The sequence below is a fragment of the Trichosurus vulpecula genome, chromosome 1 (genome assembly GCF_011100635.1).
Source record: "Trichosurus vulpecula isolate mTriVul1 chromosome 1, mTriVul1.pri, whole genome shotgun sequence".
NCBI classification, from domain to species: Eukaryota; Metazoa; Chordata; class Mammalia; order Diprotodontia; family Phalangeridae; genus Trichosurus; species Trichosurus vulpecula.
In genome coordinates, this window is record NC_050573.1 from 25,154,526 (window position 1) to 25,174,264 (window position 19,739).

At 45.9% G+C, this 19,739-nt stretch overlaps 1 protein-coding gene across 1 annotated transcript; it reads right to left on the reverse strand.

Moving 5' to 3' along the window:
• Positions 1 to 360: 360 nt before the first annotated feature.
• On the reverse strand, positions 361 to 19,693 carry HSPB8 (heat shock protein family B (small) member 8). The gene is made up of 3 exons (XM_036741975.1): positions 18,757 to 19,693; positions 7,214 to 7,277; positions 361 to 1,427 (listed from the first exon to the last, which is right to left on the reverse strand). Exons 1-3 carry the CDS (start codon positions 19,133 to 19,135, stop codon positions 1,268 to 1,270), a joined length of 603 nt encoding a protein of 200 aa, XP_036597870.1. The 5' UTR covers positions 19,136 to 19,693; the 3' UTR covers positions 361 to 1,267.
• Between the last annotated feature and the right edge of the window lie 46 nt (positions 19,694 to 19,739).

Genomic DNA, 19,739 nt, shown 5'->3' on the forward strand with positions numbered 1-19,739 from the left:
CTTGTTTGCTTTGGCCCCAGAGGGTAGAACCAGGGGTGACAGGTGGAAGTGGCAAAGAGGCAAAAGTAGGGTTGACGTCAGGGAAAAACTTCCTACCAATTAGAGATGTCCAACATTGGATGGGCTGCTTCCAGAAGCAGTTTCTTTTTTGACAGCAAGTGTCATCAGCTCCCTTGGAGCAAAGCCCAGATCACCCCACCCTAGTTCCAGTTCCCCTAGATACATAGCTTAGTTCCTATCTGCTCCACCTGAGTGAATCCACTGACACATCCTTTCCTTTTCCTCCCCAGCTCCTGCCAAATCCCAACCTCCCCGTCTGACATTAGATGAGAATCCACGAAAGGCATGTGGACACATGGCTAAGAAGATCAATATCTTTTTTATTATTCATAAAGTTATTTTCCCCTCAAACAAGAGCACAACTGAAAAAAAAAAACAACCCCAGCACAATACAGAAATGTTCCCACCCAAGCACATGACATCGTCACATTGTGGAAAGTTCCCAGCCTGTCTTTGTCAGTTTGTCTGGCTGGCTGGTACTTGGTTCCTGGCAACTCCGGAGAACAAGGTCCAAACTTGGCAATTCCCTCTTGGGAAAACCTGGACCTGGAGAAAAAAAAAGGTGGGGGAACTAGACAGAGGAAGGGGTCAAAGATAGAGTCAGCCAACGAATGACCAGAGGGAGGCCTAAAATCCCCCATTCAGGCCCATCTCCATAAATATGTAATTAACTTAAATATGAACAAAAAAAGGCACCCCCTAACTTAGGTCTGATATACAGATAAACACTTAATGCATGTAAGACCTCTAAAAATTATCTTTGTGAGGCTGGGGGATGTCTGGTGGCCTCTAGGGACATGGAGTGACAAGTGAGCAGCCAGGGAGTAAGGAGAGCTAGCCCTCAGGATTTTTCTGGGCTTAGCTTTGGGCCCTGGGAAAAGGGGTACAAGGTTTGGGAGCAAGCAGCTGGGCTGTCAGCACGGGCCCTCCTGGTGTGGTGCGGGACCCGCTCTCTGTCCTGGGAGAAGCTGAGGGCCAGACCTCCTTAGGACAGGGCAGGACAGGAATCAGTAGGTAGGCACTCTGGGTAAGGATGCTTCCAGATGGGAGGCCCACTCAATCAAAGGAGTGAAAAACAATCTTCTCTATCCAACATACACCTCTACTGAACTAATGTAATTGTATCTGGAATCAGAGAGAAATCTCTTGGGTCTGGGGGGAGGGAAGGGAGAGGAAGAGAATGAGAACTCTTCCTCTGGAGGCCTCTTCAAGCACAGGTGACTTCGTGGTTGTCCACGGGCAGCTCATTGCCTAAGCTGCCGTCTCCGAATGCAGAGTAAGGAGGCACCTGGGGGGCTTCGATGATCAACAGGCCCTCAGGAGAGAGGGAAGCAAATACTGTCACCGGGTCCACCTCAGCTGGGAGTCTAGGAGACAAAACACAGAACTGAATGGATCTGGCTTCAAGTGACTGCCTGGTGAGGGTGGAAGGAGCTCTGGGCTGAAGTCAGGAAAGATCTGAAGTCAGGAAAGATCTGGAAATCCTGCTGCTGACACTGGCTAGCTATGTGACTGTTAGGCAAATCATTCAACTGTCTGTCTATCTGTCTATCTATCTATCTACCTATCTACCAGTCTATCTATCCTGTCTATCTGTCTGTCTATCTATCCTATCTATTCTATCTGTCTGTCTATCTATCTATCCATCTGACTGCCTATCATTCAATCTACACACACACACACACCAAATCATTAAAACAAATATAGTTTTCTTGTTCCGTGAGCTAGGTCAACCCCAGGTGGCACCCTAGCCCATGTATCTGCAGGGGAGATTAGCAAGCAAAAGAAAGATATCCAAAAGAGACAAGGACACAACTGGGCAGAGGGCCAAGGGAACGCTTTTTTTAACACCCCCTCCCCCCAGAGAGAGCTTCCAGACCAAGACATCAGTGCTATCAGGGATGGTCTGTTGGTCTGTAGCTACAAGACCCGACCATCGGTAGCTTGTCAAGAGACCCTCACACTTGGGCAGAGGTGCCATGACATTTTTGGGAAAGTGGTACCAAAGTGAAAAGAGATGGGCCTCTGAGATGACAGAGACCCCAAGGGGAGGGGTGGAAGCCCAGGTCTGAGATGAGGTTGCTGCTAGGGAGGTCAATGTGGGGTGAGAATGGGGGGCTCAGGAGAAGAGTTTACATTAGCCTTACAAAGGGCTGCAAGAACTTTCAGCTCCAAGGCCCTCTATGTTCAGGACCCTGAAGCAAAGCTCCTATCACCATACCCTAGTTACAACCCTGCATCTTAGCACAGATTTTTATCATGGAGGAGAAGACAATAGACATTTATAGAGTATTTACTATATGCCGGGAACTGTACTAAGCACTTTACAAATATTATCTCATTTGATCCTCACAACAATCCCATTTTACAGTTAAGGAAACTGAGGCAAATAGAAATTAAGATACTTGCCCAAGGTCACATAGCTATTAAGTGTATAGGGCTAGATTTGAACTCAGGTCTTCCTGACTTCAAGTCCAGCATTCTATCCACTGTACCACTGCTTAGCTGCCTTATCCTAAACTATTCAAGCTAGGAAATACCCTTAAAGGAAAGTCAATCTTCATTTATATGATGAGATATGGAAACTGGGACAGAAAAAGATCAAACGATTCTCCCCCATCATGCCCTGTGACTGGTCCGCTTGGGTGGTACAGATGTAGCCTTTGAGGCTCCTGAGTGGGGGAGACAGAGAGGAGCAGACAGGTGGTTTCAAACCCACTGGGGGCAACATCAGGAAAGAGAGCCTGGCCTTGGCCCTGGGAATCTCTGCTCGGTTTGAATGTGGCTGTGACTTTCTGAGTTTGTGTGTTTCAGATTTTTGAGGTCTTTTTTTTGTTTGTTTGCCCCAGATCAAAGAGGAAAGGGTTGAGTACGATTAAATGAATACCATTAGTTTTTATTTTAACTCAAAATGATGCAAATTTCTGAGTTCTAAGCAGGATGAGGAGTTGATTTCAATTTGTTAGAAATTAAGGAATTGATTGACTATAAGGCATGAGAGAGCCTGAGCAGCTGAGAACCCAGGTGACTGGAGAGGGGGGTGCACGGATAGCGGCACCCTGGACAGCAGAAAGGAAGCTTCTAAGAAGGGAGGTTTGGTGGTTTTGGACATGCTGAGTTTAAGACATCTTTGAGACATCCGGGTCATCATGCCCAGTGGTCAACTGGAGATGGGAGACTGGAGGTCGGGAGAGAATTTAGGGCTGGACAAATAGGCAGCTAAGTGGTATAGTTAATTGAGTGGAGTTGGGAAGATCTAAGTTCAAATCTAGCCTCAGACACTTTATTGGCTGTGTGACTTTGGGCAAGTCACTTAACCTCTCTCTGCCTCAGTTTTCCTCATCGATAAAATGGGACTCGTAATAACACCCACCTCCCTGGGTTGTTATGAAGATCGTAACTGTAAATATTCAGATAATATGAAGGAAATATGTAGATAATAATTGTATAGAGTTTAGCACAGTGCTTGGCACACAGTAGGCTCTATATAAATGTAAGCCATTATTATTATTTTTTTTATTAATAGCACCTACCTCTCTGGGCTGCTGTGAGGATCAAATGAGAATGTAAAATGCTTAGCATAGTGCCTTCACATAGTAGGTGTCATATAAATATTAACTATTATTACTAAAAATTTAGAAGAATTATCCTAGTAGCATTCAAGTCCAACTGCCTCGTTTTCTGAGGCCCCGGGAGATTAAGCGATTTGCCCAAAGTCACATGGGCAGCAAGGAACAAAGCTAGAACCTAACCCAGGTTCTGGGACTCTAAAGCTTTCCGCTGAGGCTTGAATCCTTAGTGTGGGAACCAAGGCTTTTGTTAAAGTTGCTTCAGGCTAACCTGAGGACTGGCTGGACCTCTGAGTGGACTCATTGGCAGCTGGGGCTTGGGACTGTGCTGTCCCCATCTCCCCCCTACCTCCCCCAATAATATTTTTAATTATTCCTCTCTGTACAAGCTTCTCCTCCAGTAGAAATAAGCTTCTTGAGGGCCGGGAGTGTTCCATTTCTGTCTTTGAATCCCCAGTACCTAGCCTGGAATATAATAGGGGCTTGGTAGTTGGTTCTTGAATTTATTTGGTCCTATGACTCTAAAGTCAGAAGACTTGGGTTCAAATCTCATGTCTGAGACTTCTTCCTTATGTAACCTTGGGCAAATCACTTAGCCTCTTTGGGTTTCAGTTTTCCCATCTGTAAAACGAAAGAGTTTGACTAAGTGACTTCCAAGGGTCCTTCAAAATCTAGACTGATGGTGCTCTGAAGAGAATAGGAGAGTGACAGACTCTGCTGGTCCCCAGTTTCAGCCCTGCTATTCTCTCCTCTGGGATCCCAGCCGTCTGTGCCTGCCAGACGACTCTAAGATTTCCATCTTGTTAAGGTGCTTTTTCAACAAAGTCATTTTCCGAGGACAATTTGCATGGGGAAATCAATTGAATAGGCAGCTTTTTAAAGATAGTCTCTCTTTCTCCCCTCTCCTTCCCCACCCTATCTTTTTTTTTCCTCCTCCCCTAGAGGGTCTGTCTTAATCCTTAGAGGTTTTTCCATCAATCTCCTCTCCAGACTCCAGTTATCTCTCTCTCCATTTTCCCTTCATTTGCCCTATGGGGACACATTTCATCTGATTTCAGTCTCCAGTGAGAGAAGCACAGGGGGACTGTGGTTGAATGAGTCACAAAGCCTTTGTTTGTTTGGAATTTTATCAAATTTGAGTTTCAAGAGCAGAGGGGGAGTAAGAGGAGAAGGATAAGGAAGAGGAGGAGGAGGAGGGAGAGGAGGAGGAGGAGGAAGAGGAGGAGGAGGAGGAGGAGGAGGCAGCTGAAAGTTATTAGGAGCCTACATGGAGAGAGACGACAGAAAGGAAGACAGAGAGGAGGGAGAGAGAGGAGGAGAGAGAAAGGAGAAGGGAGACAGGGAAAGAGAGAGGGAAAGAGAGGGGAGGGAAAGAGAGGAAGAAAGAAAGGAGGCAGGAGAGAGAAGGGGAGGGAGAGAGAAACAGAGGGATAGGGGAGAGAGTGAGAGAGACAGAGAGACAGAGAGACAGAAAGACAGAGGAGAGAGAGAGAGAGAGAGAGAGAGAGAGAGAGAGAGAGAGAGAGAGAGAGAGAGAGAGAGAGAAGGGGGCAGACAGAGATAGAGAAACAAAAAAAGGCAGAGAGGAGAGAGATAGAAAGATAGAGATAGACTGAAAGGTATACATAGAGAAACTCACAGAGAGACACACAAAGAAAGACAGACAGAGACAGGCAGAGACAGAGTGTTTACCATGGTGCCTGTAACATGTAGGCACTTAATGCTTATGGAATGACTGGTTGCCAGCTTCCTTAATTCTAAGTATATGTGTGTATGTGTATGGGGGGGGGCAGGGACAAGGAATCTGGTGGAGTTGAAAATTAAGTCCCTGAAAAGTTTTGACTGGGGATTGGGATGGGCAAAGGGAGAAGTCCATAATGGGGGGTGGAGGTGCTGGGCTACCCTCTCCTTTTGCTAGACAGGCCCCCATCCCAGCCCTATTGAATGTTTCACTGCCACAAAGGAAGGATCAAGTTTGTCAACAACCTAGGGAGCCCTTGGTCTCGGCTCAAAGCCTGCTCAGGCTGAACTTGGCAGCAGAGAAAGGAAGCTGTTGGTCTGAACAAATTTGGAGATGCTCGAGTTTGGTGCCATGTATTTGTGCAGGGATTTAGAGCCGGAAGGTACCTCATAACTGAGGCCCAGAGTGGAGACATGGCTTACAAGCAGTTAAGTAGAAGAGCTGGAATATGAACTGCAAATCCAAAGTTCTTTTTCTAACATCAAAGAATCTTCCACCTCCTGAGGATTTGTTTAGTTTTCTCAAGAAACACAGAATGAGGAGGTGAAGAGGAAAAGAAAGGAGGAGATCTGAGTTCAAATTCTGCCCCCAACATGTCCTAGCTGTGTGACCTTGGGCAAGTCACTTAACCTCTGTCTGCCTCAGTTTCTTTATCTGTAAAATGGTGCCAGCATCTACCTTTTAGGGTTGTGGTGAGGGGATCAAAAAGTGCTTTGGAAACATTAAAACACAATATAAATGCTAGCCATCATTAGCTATTATTACTCCTTGAATGGTGGAATGGCCGCTTTACCCTGGTGGATGCTCTAGCACCTGACTCGGGAGAATGTTGTAGCTTCAGCCCTTGGGTGTATACAGATCACCCACTGCCTGTCCTCTAACCAGGTTCCCCTGGATCTGAGCCTGTCTTAATTCCTTTGTTCTCCAGCCTGCTCTTGGTCTTTGAATATCATGTTCCAGACCTGGAATGTTTATCACTCTCCTAACCCGCTTTCCAGGTGCCCTGTCAGCTGCTCTGCTCATTCACCGCTTCGAGAGCCATAATCTCCTGGAGGAATGTGCCCAGACTGGCCCCCTATTCATGGAGCAGGGCCCTGTAAGCCTCAAAGATAAATCCCCTCTCAGAGACAGAAAGAGCTGAGAGAACAGAGCCTGCTGGGGATTCCTGATCCCCAAAGTGGCCTGCATTATCTCGAATTTGCAGGGGCATCGGGCTTTGAGAATTTACATCCCATGAATTCTCTCTTTTGGTCCTCACCTCAGCTCTCTGAGGTGGACCTCAAAGGCTCTCTAGTCCTGCCTTTTCATTAAACTGAGTCCCAGGGAGGCTAAATGACTTACCTAGGATTATACTGTACATTCCTGAGACAGGATTCTAATCCAAGTTTTCCTGATGCCAAGTCTGACACTATCCACCATGCCATCTATCTGTTCAACAAAATAGCGTTTGACCCAGGACAGGTGATGAAGGTGGCCCCTGAGATTCTTCCTAGCTCTAAAGCTATGACCTCTAGTTCCCTCGGTTGACCTTACCTAGGCCCCTTGCCATGCTCTGGATGTACCCCTAGCTTCTCCAAGACTTTCCTCCCCTCAGAGCTGTGATAAATCCAGGGCAGAGGACAGAAAGGCTGTCAGCTCTCTTCATCCAGGACACATTGTACCCAGGCTCAAGAGACTACCTCATCTCTGGATTTTCTTTTCCTGTGACTAACAGAGCTGTGGCTGGATACCCAAGGCTTCTGATGATAAACACTCAGGAAGTGATTTCTTTCTGCTACACTCAGAACAACTTGAACCCGGGAATATCCCAAGAACACACCAGAACCCCTTGGCAGATACATACTGGATTTTCTTTGTGAAGTTTTTGGAAACAATTCCCCCTTCTTGTTGCTTCTCTTCATGTCTGCCTGGAAGAGAGAAAAATACAAGTTGTCAACATGCCCAAAGAATCCATTCCAGGAGATGAGGAAGGCCTCTCGTTGCCCAAGGCTTTGGGAATCAGCAGAGATCTTGTTTTCCCATTATCCCATTTCCCACTGGCAAATATACAAGGTCAGCAGAGCTATGATAAGAACCAGCTTGGGAACATGTCTTCAACCTCTCTGTTCTCCCCATGGTGTCTAGACACGTGCCTCACAAATAGTAGGTAGGTAATGAAAACTTGTTGGGAAAGATAAGCAAGCAATGGTGAGAAAAATGAGTCTACATGGAGAGACATGGAAAGAACATTGGTTATGGAGTCAGACAATGGTTCTAACCCTGCCTCTGATGCTTTCTACTATCTGTAGCATGTCCTTGTTACACAAGTGAGAAGGGCCTTGGGCTTCCCCATCAGCAAAAGGAAGCGGGTTGGATTAGGTGACCTCTGAGGTCCTTTCCAGCTCTAGAATGATCCCAGGATTTTTAAAGTTATTATTAAAATTTATTAATTTATTTTTAGTTTTCAACATTCACTTTTATAAGACTCTGAGTTCTAATTCCCCCCCCCTCCCTTCCCCAAGATGGCATGCAATCTGATATAGGCTATACATGTACAATCATATTAAACATAGTTCCATATTGGTTGTGTTGTGAAAGAAGAATCAGAACAAAAGGGAAAAACCATGAGAAAGAAAAAAAAAGAGAGAAAATAGTCTGCTTCGATCTGCATTTAGACTCCAAAGTTCTTTCTCTGAATGTGGATGGCATTTTCCATTACGCATCTTTTGGAATTGCTAAGTCTATCAGAGTTGGTCATCATGATCTCAGGATTCTGAGCAGATGTGGTCAGAGTACAATTGGAGGATTGTGTTCAGTCCTGAGCCATGTATACTTGGCATAGTATTTGTACAAAAGCAGGAGTGTGAACAGAGGGAACTAGCCAGGCTGGTGATTGGGCTTGGGTACGTTCTCCTTTGGGGATTTTCAGGACACTACGCTGTCCTGGTTCTCCTCCTGTCTCTCTGACCACTCCTGTCTGGATTTCGTTAGTCCCCTTCTTGTATTCCGTGAGCCAGAAGCACTGGGCTGTCTGCAGTTCTTTGAACACAACACTCCACCTTCATCCTCCATGCTTTTACACTGGCCATCCTCCATGCCTGGAATAGTCTCCCTTCTCATATCAGATTCTTAATTTCTCTGGCTTCCTTTAAGACTCAGCTCAGATCCTACTTTCTATCAGAGATATTTCCCTGTCCTTCACTCCCATCCAAGTCTTTGGAATGGGAGTTTTTAACTTGGGGTCCATTAATCTGTTTATTTGTAAAATATTCTGATGACTTCATTTGACTATAATTGGTTTCCTTTGTAATACTTTCTTTAAAAAAAAAAGTATACATTTAAAAACATCATTCTGAGAAGGGTTCAATGGGTTTCACCAGGCTGCCAAGTGGGCAGGGGGTCTATGATACAAAACAAGTTAGGAACTTTTGCTATAGATTATAGATTTGCTATAGATTATAAGCTTTGTAAACCCAGGGTCTAGTACAGTCCCAGGCACATTGTTGGAACTTAATCAATTAATTACTTGACCAGTAGCCTGCATTTACTGTTTCCCCCTAGCAGAATATAAGCTCCCTGAAGGCAGAGCTTGTTTCATTTTAATCTTTATACCTTCAGTACCTTGAACAGTGCCTGGTATCTGGCAGGCTCTTAATAAATGCTTACTTCACTAAGCTCATTGAAGAAGGTGGATTTTTAAATAATTGTATAACCGATAGGAAGGAGCCCCTTTTTCTATTGGGGGGAGTGGATCAAGAGAGAGGGAGAATTCCATCGGTCAGATGACTAAAAACAACTACCTTGGCCACAGAATAACAAGCGCATTAAGATGCAGAGGCCGGCAACTCTGCAAGAACCAAGAGATCATGCTTGGGAATTGTCATCTTGTCAACTTGGGCTGTAAAATGAGAGGCTCATACAAGCCCAGTTGTCCGATGCTTGCCAGGCTGACTGTGTAACCCTGAGCAAGTCACTGAAACTCTTGGTGCCCCGGGTACGTCTCCAGGACTATAAATTCTACTACTACCACTTACTGTTTCAAGGTTTGCAAAGTGACTTACGTATGCTATCTCGTTTGACCCTGCTGAGGTAGATGTGCAAATTATCCTGTTTTACAGATGAGGAAATTGAGGCTGGCAAAGTTTAAGTGAGTTGCCTAGGGTCACACTGCTAGTAAGTGTCCGAGGCAGGATTGGAATTCATGCCTTTCTGACTCCAAGTCCAGAACTCTTTTCTACTATTTAACCTATGAAATTATAGGTCCTCTTTCCCCTCACCACCCTCCCTTTCTCCCTTTCTCCCCCTAAAAAGATGTCTGTTGGTTTAGTAGATGACTTATGCTTTTAATGTTTGCAAAGTATGAGATATGCATTATTTACATGCATTCTTATGTAATCTCTCTTGTGGGTAACTTGTTACTTACATGTTGTCTCCCCCAAATAGATTAGAAGCTCCCTGAGGGCAGGGACTGGTTTTTGTTTGGTTGTTTATTTGTTTGTTTTTTCTTTGTGTCTTCAGCAGTTAATAGTGCCTGGCACATAAATGTTTACTGACTGATACACTATCTCTTTGGAGTCCCACAACAACCAGGTGAGGTCAGTACTATGAATGTTTTTGTCCTTAGTTTGTGGGTGTAACTAAGTAACTAAGGCTTAGAGAGTTGACCAGACTGGAGTGCTGGATCTGGAGAGGGAGGACCCTGATTCAAATTCCGATGTGGCCACATTATGACTTAAGTAACCACGGACAAACCACCTCACCAATCTGGGCCTCGGTTTCTGCAGCTGTAAAGTGAGCACAAAGGACAAGGTCCCTTCCGATGCCAAATCTGGGATGCTGTGAACACTTATCACCTCTGTGACCTTCCTCATCTGTAACGTGAAGGGGTTCCAAGGTCCTTGCTAGCTCTAAATCTATGATCCAATGATCCGTGCTTCTGGTAAATATTAGAGGTGTCCCCAGATTCCATTGTTTAAAAATATTCCACATTATCTCTCCCTTTGCCATCTGATGCCATCCTTGATGCTGAGGATAACATGGAAAGTGAGTTTTCTCTGGTTTCTGAGGGCCAGGAATGCCTAGGAAACTGTGACTTGCCCCTGCCAAAAATATATTCTAAGCCTAGGCTGTTGAGGGGTGGAGGGATGGTCGCTGGTAGTGAACAGGTGGGAGGCTCTTGTAGGTGCCAAGGGAAGGGCTGTAGTCCGCCAAGGAGCCGGGCCAACCCTGCCACCCACGCTCGGGAGCAAAGGCGCCCACAGATCCACCCAGGGCATGGATGGAACATTTTTAACCATGGCCCAGTTTGAATGCCCAGAGCTATTTTCTGCTTTTGCCATGTTAGGGTCCCTCTGTGCCAAACCCTTCAGCCCATGTCATTGGCACAGCTGCCCTCCTGGAGCGCCCCTAACATGGGCTATGTCACATGCTACTCATTAACAGATAACCCAAGGCTGCAGGGAGGGTCCCTTGATGACTCACCTTCATTCCTCTCTGTTCCTCAACTAGAAAATGGCATCCTAGCCATCCCTCAAATGAGCCTCTCACCGTCCTGCCTCCATGTTCCTGCTTTAAAAAAAAAAAAACTAATTGCTCTTCTTCACTGGGGAAGCCACTGATCCTCCCTGGGGTCTCGATCTCCTCATCTGTAAAATGGTCATAATGCTTCTAATAATTACTATATAAGACCATTTTGCTGCCACCAGTGGGGTACTCATAAGAAAAAAACAGAACAAAACAAAACTTCCTCTTACAGGGCTCTGTGACCTGATAATGTGCCTACTGCTGAGGACGGGCTGGGTCAGACTAGATCCCTCACTGGCTGGGCTTCTGTGGGGGTGAAGAATATCTTTGGGCAGTACACAGCAGGGTTCATCTAAACTGTACAATGGATAGAGCGTCACACTGGGAGACGGGAAGACCTGGGATCAAATCCAGCCTCAGACACTAACCAGGTCTATGACAAATCATTCAAACGCCACCTGCCTCAGTTTCCACATCTGTAAAATGAGAACAGTAATTGCATCTACCTCCCAGGCTTGTTGTGAAGGTCAGGTTTGATATTGGTAAAGTACTTTGCAAATCTCAAACCTTTATATAAATGCTAGTTCATACACGCCTATACAGTGTATACACACACACACACACACACAACCATCCAGTTGCCTACATCTGGGTAAACTGTGAACAGGAGCTACAGATAAACTATGAAAAACATATTTCCCTGGATTTTAACTCCAGGGTGAGAGTATCCATGAGACAAAGGGGCAGAGACCCCATGAGACCCAGATCTACATCAGCCCAGAGACCATGGGGTCCTCTTGACTTGCCTTAGGTTTATGAAGCTGGTATGTCATAGTCAGGACTAAAACTCCATCCATTGAGCTACACTACCTCCCAAGAGATGCCCCCTAGCATGTTAATGACTGAGCCCACAATGGAAGCTGAGTCTCTCCTGCCTCCTCTTTGTACTGGGCCAGGCTTCGGATTCATCAATTCATAGATACAGAACTGGAATGGATTGTGGACACCAGCTAGCCCCTCCTCCTGCACTTTACAGATGGAAAAACTGAGACCAAGGTGGATTGTCCAAGGTCAGACAGACAAGCCTCTTCCTTTTGCTCAGGTTTCAAATTTCTTCTCAGTCAAGGTATTCATTGGAAGCCTTATCAATGAGCCTTAGCTTCCTTATCTGAGAAATGGGAGTGAGAATGCCTATGTAACCTACCCGCTTAGTGACAGAGCTTAGTAAATCCTATAGTATTGTAAAGATGTGGATTTTATCTTGACTCACTGACCTCATGGGATTGTTGTAAAGATCAAAGGAGATAATGTAGTTGAAAAATATTTTTTTCACCCTCAAAGCATTTTAGCCTGTTTCCTGTTCTATAAATTGAGGGGTAAGCTTGATTGCTCAAAAAAGTTCCTCCTAGCCCTGACATCCCCTGTTCTAAGGCCCCTCCCAGCTCTGACATCCCCTGTTCTGAGGCCCCTCCAAGCTCTGACATCCCCTGTTCTAAGGCCCCTCCCAGCCCTGACATCCCCTGTTCTGAAGCCCCTCCCAGCTCTGACATCCCCTGTTCTGAAGCCCCTCTGGCTCTGATATCCCTTGTTCTAAGCTGCCTCCCAGCCCTGACATCCCCTATTCTGAGGCCCTCCCAGCTGTGACATCCTAGGATTTTTTGAAACACGAGCTGTTGTTATTTTTGGCCAGGCCTTTAGATTCAGAAGGCATAGGAAAATGAGTATTAACCTCAAGCTAGTCCCTGAAAGTTGCTTTTTTTTTTACTTGTTTTACTCATTGAAAGTATTAATATATTATGTTTTTCAGGATAGAGAAAACGTTATTTCCTCTCCAGATGCACTAAGCTGGTGGTAACCTGGAAGAGGGCTTTGTATTTTATGTCCACAGTAGAGAGATTCTTCTCTCTTATTTATTACTGACTCTTAGCCTCTGGGTCTCATCTGCAAAATAAAAGCACCCAAGGTTCCTTCCAGCTCTGGACACCAAGAAACCAAGAGGGTGTCTGTTGACCCTCCCTTTCTCCCCACTCACACAAGCACCACCCAATCTGGAGCCTCATCACTTCTGCTCAGGCCTAGTACAAAAGCCTCCTCATCAGCCCCCCTTTCTCAAGTCTCTCCTTTCCTCAATTCATTATCCACACCCACCAAAGTGAGGCTATTTTAATTTTAAAAATTACTATTGATATATTTCACTTTACACACGCACACACACACACACACACACACACACACACACCACTAGTTAAGAGCCACAATTTATCACAAAGAGGGAAAACAGTTGGCTTAAACTAATCAACCTATCATCTCAAAGGAGGGAGCCTTTTGGAAGAGATGTAATCATTCAAAGGAGTTTGGGCTGCTCATCCACACAGGAAAGACCAAATGGATGACGACCGTCTATTACCCAAATTTCACCATGAATTTGTATGAACATCCTACAGAGCTTGTCCAACAGTCTACATCTGGAACAAACAGTGCATCTGGGTGATGATCTAGACCCAGAATTGAACAGAAGGAAAAGAGGCCAGATTCCTTTTGGGAAAGTGCAAAGTAGCCCCCTCAAGCTTCCCATGACTGCAAAGGCCCATCTTTTCAAGACTAAAGCTTTAGTCGTGTTACTAAACAGCAACAAGATATGGAAGACAACTGTCTCTAAATGACTAAAGATGGGCATCATCACCTAGAGGTCAATGGAGAGGCCCAGGGCAGAAGTGAGTAGACCAGGACATATCATTGTTTGGGTATAAAGGGCACCTCTTGCCTTCCTTTCTTCTTCCCTTCCACCCCCAGTAGAATAGAACATGTTCCTTGAGGTCAAGGACCATTTCATTATTGTCTCTAAATCTTACCACAGAACCAGGCATACAGCAGGTGCTTAATAAATTCTTGTTGATGAATTGATTCATTTCCTGTTCCCTTTTCCCATTTTTAGCAGCACTCTATCCCCCTTGAAATTGCTTTGTGTTCTATTGTATATATTTAACATTAATTTATTTGGGTATATGCATTCCCCTAGAATATAAGCTCCTTGAGGGCAGGCACTGTATTTTATCTATTTAGTTGTTTATTTATTTATTTGTTTTTATTTATGTCTTTGTATCTCTAGCACCTAACACAGTGAACTCTTGGCTCTTTATTCTACCTTTATTCTAACTTTCTAATTGGGGAAACTGAGACATAGAGTGATTTTTTTAAAAGGGGAATTGGCTAAGTTTAGTGGCTTCTGGCTTTGAAGATGTAAACTAGGAGTGGACCTGTGAATTCATCACTATAGCATACCTCCAGGTGAGGAAACTCCTTCTACCAATGCAGGTCAGCACTTTCTCTGAAACTTAAAATCTTCTCGATTTGCTTGGGAGCATGGAGCATCGAAGTGATTGTCCAGAGGGTCACGTAGACATTATGTGTCAGAAGTGGGATGTGAAGCCAGGTCTGTCTGGCTGTGAGATCCACACTATTGTACACAGGGTGGGCAGGCAGTTAAACATACTTCTTAGACTGGGATAATGTGGGGGTATCTAATGGAAATCTTTTTCCATCTTGGATGTTGCTTTGCTTTTCCTCACAAAGCTAATTAATTACCATAAATGCTTTTTTCTGAGCAGGCAGGGAAGAGGATGTGGGGGAAGCTATTAGGAACGACCACAATGTTCCCTTGGATGGATGGCGGCAGGGGAGGGAAGGGAGAGAGGTTCTGTGAATCATGGGCCTGATATCCTCTATCTGTAGACTTTTCCTGGGGCAGATGATGGAAGCCACCCTTTGACCTCCCTCTGCTCCCCCAGTTAGGTGAATAAAGAGCCAAGAGCTCCCTTGGGGTCCAGATATCTGATTCCTTTTCCCCATGAGGACCCCCTGGCACTCTCTCCTTTTTCCCCACCCCTCCTCAACCCAGACTCCTCTCAAGGTCTCAAAAGAGGCAGCTGTCTTCTCTGTTCCAGTGACCAAATGGTAGCCCTTCTGCTCCCTTCTCCTTCCCCCAACTCTCTTCCGCCTGGTTGTTGTTCAGTTGTTTCAATCATGTCCAACTCTCTGGGACCTCCCCTAGCCTCTATTTGGGAATTTCTTGGCAAAGATACTGGAGTGGTTTACCATTTCCTTCTCTGACTCATATTACAGATGAGGGAACTGAGGCAAACAGGGTTAAGTGACTTGTCTAAGGTCATACAGCTTATAAATATCTGAGGCCAGATTTGAACTCATGAAGATGAGTCTTCCTGACTCTAGGCCTGTGTGCTATGGCGCCCCTAGCTGTCCTTCCACCTGGACTCCTGTTAAAAATAAGTCAGTGGCCTGATCTGTGACAATGAAAGGAAAATGGAGGCCTACGGCATCCTCCCCATGGGGAGGAAAACAATGGAGTCGAGTGGATGGACTTGGTTTCAAATTCTACCACTGACACATACTGATCGTGTAACCCTGGGCAAGTCACTTAACCTGTTTGCCTCAGTTTCTGTAAAATGAGGATAATAATGGTACCATCTCCTAGGGTTGTTGTAAGGTTCAAATGAGATAATAATTGTAAAAGTACTTGTCGCACAGTAAGCATTAGATAAATGTCATCCTCCTCCTCCTCCTCCTCATCTTCATCCTCCTCCTCCTCCTCATCACCACCACTACCATCATCATCATCATTATCTGACTTAGAATCATGAAGACTTTGGCTTTGATCCCAGCTCAGCTGCTTACTCAGCGGTGTGACTCAGGGAAGGTCATTTAACCTTGTTCAGCCTCAGTTTCTCCATTTGCGAAGTGGAGCGATTAGACTCAACGTTGCCTCCGAGATTTGTTCCGGCTCTAAACCTATGCCCTCTCTGAGTCTCAGTTCCCTCATTTACAAAGAGGGGCTGATTATACTATCTATGCCACCCTACTTTTATGTACCTGCCCTGCTGTCTATACTACCCTAAACTGCAGGCATCGTGTTTTAGAATATCAGCCTCTAGAAGGTTCAGTTATTGTGACCCTGGACCCACGTTCAGCCCTGGCCAGGACCGGACTGTTCTTATCCCGATAATCACTTCCAAGGGGCCTTTGTTTGCTATGGGGCCATTGTTAGCAGTGGTGACATAGAGACCCAGAGAGATCTTGAGTTGTTTGTCTGAGGTCACTGAGTGAGGCAGGGGCCAGAGTCTAGGGTCAAACCCAGATGCCAGGTTTCTGGGGTCAGGATTTGGGACCTGAAATTTTCATCATCTGGTCCTTGTTTTACACCTGTGGCCCAAATAAACATTGCCTTCCTCCTCCATTTTTGCTCCTTCCTCTAATACTGGGGACTCCTAGCATTCTCCCCACTTCTTTGAAACCATTATTACCCAGGCCATCTTTCCTTCTCTAGGAGACTATATTGAATGTGTATGTACACATATTCATATTCATGCATGTATATATATATATACAATATATGATATAGAGAACAGAAAAAGTCACACTGGGCATTTATGTATATTATTTATATATATTATACAGTGATTTACATACATTTACACTTGAGCTTCATAATCACTCTGTGAGGCCAGTGTTATCTCTATATTATCTCCACTTTACATTTAAGTAAACTGAGACCAAAAGAAGTGAAGCCACTTAGCTATGATTATGCCATAAGCCAGTAATATAGCAAGCTTTGAACTGAGGTCTGCCTGACTCCCAAGTATGGCTCTTTATCAATGCTATATAGGATAACCACCTCTTCTTAATAGAGGATTATACTCTTCTAAGGGCTGTGCTGTCCTGGGTGATGGGGAGACCCATTTGACAGATGAGGAAACTGAGTCTTACAGTGACTCACTTCTAGACAGATAACTAGACACAGTTTGTGTCAGAGCCAAAATGCCTAGTTCTCCTCACCACCACCACCCACCACCACCCCACCCTGAACCCAGAGTTCCTTCCATTGGACCAGAAACAGCTTAATCCTAGTGACTCCTTTCCCATCAACAAACAATCCCAGCCCTATGCAGCCCAGCCCAGTCTGTCTCCTTCCCCAATAGTCCAAAGCCTCTGATGTTTATGTTCTGCCCTCTGTACCTTTGAAAGTCCTGTCTGAACAGCTCAAGTGAGTCTGGAGCAGGTGGGCCCTGGCACCATTTCTCAGAGCGAGGCTCTCTCTGATCACAATTTTATTTGTTTTTCTATTCTGTGTGTCTGTGTCTGTGTCTGTGTGTCTGTGTGTCTCTCTGTCTCTATCTGTCTGTCTGTCTCTCTCTCTGTCTCTCTCTGTCTCTCTCTCTCTCTCTGTCTTTATGTCTTTGTCCCTCTCTCTGCCCCTCCCTCCCATCCCCCCCCTCTCTTTCCCCTCACCCTTTTTCCCCCTCCTCCTACCTCCCTTTAATGGCCCACTAATTGGTGAGGAAGCACAATCGACTTCTTCTGGAATGGCTGTTAAATGAGCTAATGATCAGAAACAAAACAGAAGGCTCAGCGCTGGGTCTGTCCAGGCCCTGTCTCGTTTCAGACTTAACCCTTTCTTTGGGCCTGGTCTCTGCTTCCCAAGTGGTAGATCTGGTGACAAGAATGGACAGCCATGATGGTTACAACCCGGAGAACAAGAATACCAGCTTTTGAGTAAGGACAGGTTGGGTAGGTTCTAAAAATGTGCCTTCTAGTTGGGGCTGTGGATGGAGGATGAGGCTTAGCACCAGAAGATGTAAATTCGAATCCTCCCCTACTGCCAAGGCAGGGGGTCAGTGGGGAAGAAGAAGCTGGAATTGGAGTCCAAAGATCTAAGCTTGAATCCTAACTCTGTTTGCTCCTGTGATTTTGGTCACAACACTTTTAAGAATCTGGGCCTCCCATTGCTCAACTGTAAAGATGACCTTTCAGGCTTAAGCAATTCTCAAGCTTTCAATCCTGCCTGTGTGATCCTTGGCAAGAAAACGAAACTCTCCCAGGCTGTTTGTCATTTTAAAGACAAGCATTCTTGCTTTCCATGAGCTCGAACTTTCTGTCCTGCTCTAAATCCCAGGGTCCTCCTGTCACGTTCTTTCCCTTTGTTTCCTCTCCCAAGTTTTCAGGTGTTTTAGCTCCCAGGGAGGAGGCAGGGATTTAGAATATAACTACCTGCCAACACCAAGGGAATTCCTGAGCTTTTAAGTCATTCCAGGGGCTTGGAGGGCCTGTTCCTGCCAGGACTAGGCACGTTTACTTTATGACTTTTATCTAAAAGCAGGTTCTTTTTTATTTTTAATAATCTATCATCTCCATCTTCTCTCTGTGAATTTCAGCTGTCTCTCTGTATCTCTTTGTCTCTTTCTACTCTCTTCTCTCTATCTCTTCTCTCTGTCTCCCTCTGTCTCTCTCCTCAATCTGTCTCTGTCTCTCCCCTCCTCCTCCTCCTCTTTGTATCTTTCTTTTCTCTCCTCTCTCTGCCTGTCCTTCTCTGTCTCTCTCTCCCTCCCTCCCCATTTCTCTGTGTCTCTATCTTCTTTCTCTACTGTCTGTCTCTGCCACTCTCTCCTTGTTTCATTCCCTTCTGTGTTTGCCTCTTTCCTCTCTCTCTGGTCTCTCTACCTCTGGTCTCTGCTTCTTCTCCATGAAGCTTTTCCCCCAACTACCAGCATTCTCCGTCTTTAAACAACCTCAATATTAATTTTACATTTATTCTGCATATACTTATATGTGCTCGTGTTACCCACCCCAATAAAGTATAAGCTCCTTGAAGGTGAGGATTATTTCATTTTTCCTTTTATTTCTCCAGTAGCTAGAACAGTGCCACCTACATATTAAGTACTTAATAAATTTTTGTTGATTGACTGATAGAGTTTTCCTTTCATTATCTCTTTCTCAGAAGGCTGACGGTCTCTACCTCTCATCCCCTATCTCTGTGGCTCCCATTTCCCTCTCCCTCTGCCCCATCGCCCCATCTAACCAGTGCCCACTCACCTGATACCTCCACAAAGCCATCCTTGGTTTTAACAGTCAGTTCCTCTGGCTTGTAGCTGTGTACGTTGACACAGACTTTCCAAGGCTCCCCAGGGCAGGGAGGTGGGCTTCGGTTTTCAACGGGCCCATACCTGGCCCCATAGACTGGAGGGGCCATGCTGGGGACCAGGGGGGTCATGCCTGCCCTTAGGGTACCTGGCCATGGGGACAGTCTGGGGCGGGCCCAATCGGGCCAGTCGGCAGTCAGATCGTCCGGAAAAGGGGCCATGCCAAAATCGTCATCCAGCAGGCGGGTGGACAGGCCTGAATCCCTGAAAGGGTCTCTCCTCAGGCGAGAAGAAGGGTAGGTGCAAGAAAAAGGCATTTGGCCATCGGCCATGGCTGCAGGCCTGGGTCAGGGCAGAGTGGTCCTCCTCCGACTTCCAAACAGTGGCAAGAACCCTGGCTGGGCACTACAGGCACAGGACACCAGTTACAGCTGACTCTTCTGGCCCTGCCTCTGGCTCTCTGTGTGGCTTCTCAGCAAATAACCATCCAAGGCCCCTCCCCAAAACCAGAGTCCTCCCTTGGAGAGGCTGCCTTAGCCCTGTGGGGAGGCCAGGGATGCCAAACCGGAGCGACAGGAATCCTTCCAGATATACCCTCCCCTTGCCAAAACTCTCCAAGGGATTTAAACCTAGGCAAGGGAAGGAGGATAGAGGGAGGGGAGAGATCAGCAAGTGCCCAGTGGCTTGCAGATGGCAGAAGTTCCCAGCCCCCTTCAGACCTCTGGGTGGATTCTCTCTGGAGACCAGGCAGGCAAGCAGAGGTAGGCACCAGTACCCTTTGGGGCCGCCTGTCTCTGTGTTCCGTTCTTTTTCCGGAGCCCAGGCAGGGGCTTAAATAAACATCAGAGCCCAGAAACTTCTCGTGTTCTCCAGAGCTGGGCAGGGCACCTCCGCTTATATGTCCTTTGATGCTGGCCAGGAGTGGGGGTGGGGAGG

Coding starts and splice junctions, on each gene's coding strand:
- HSPB8 (XM_036741975.1), bottom strand. CDS start 19,135: ATGGCCGATGGCCAAATGCCTTTTTCTTGCACCTACCCTTCTTCTCGC. Junction 7,278..18,756: donor TGGCTTTGTGGAGGTATCAG/GTGAGTGGGCAC, acceptor TCTCTCTTCCAG/GCAGACATGAAGAGAAGCAA. Junction 1,428..7,213: donor AACTTCACAAAGAAAATCCA/GTATGTATCTGC, acceptor TTTGTCTCCTAG/ACTCCCAGCTGAGGTGGACC.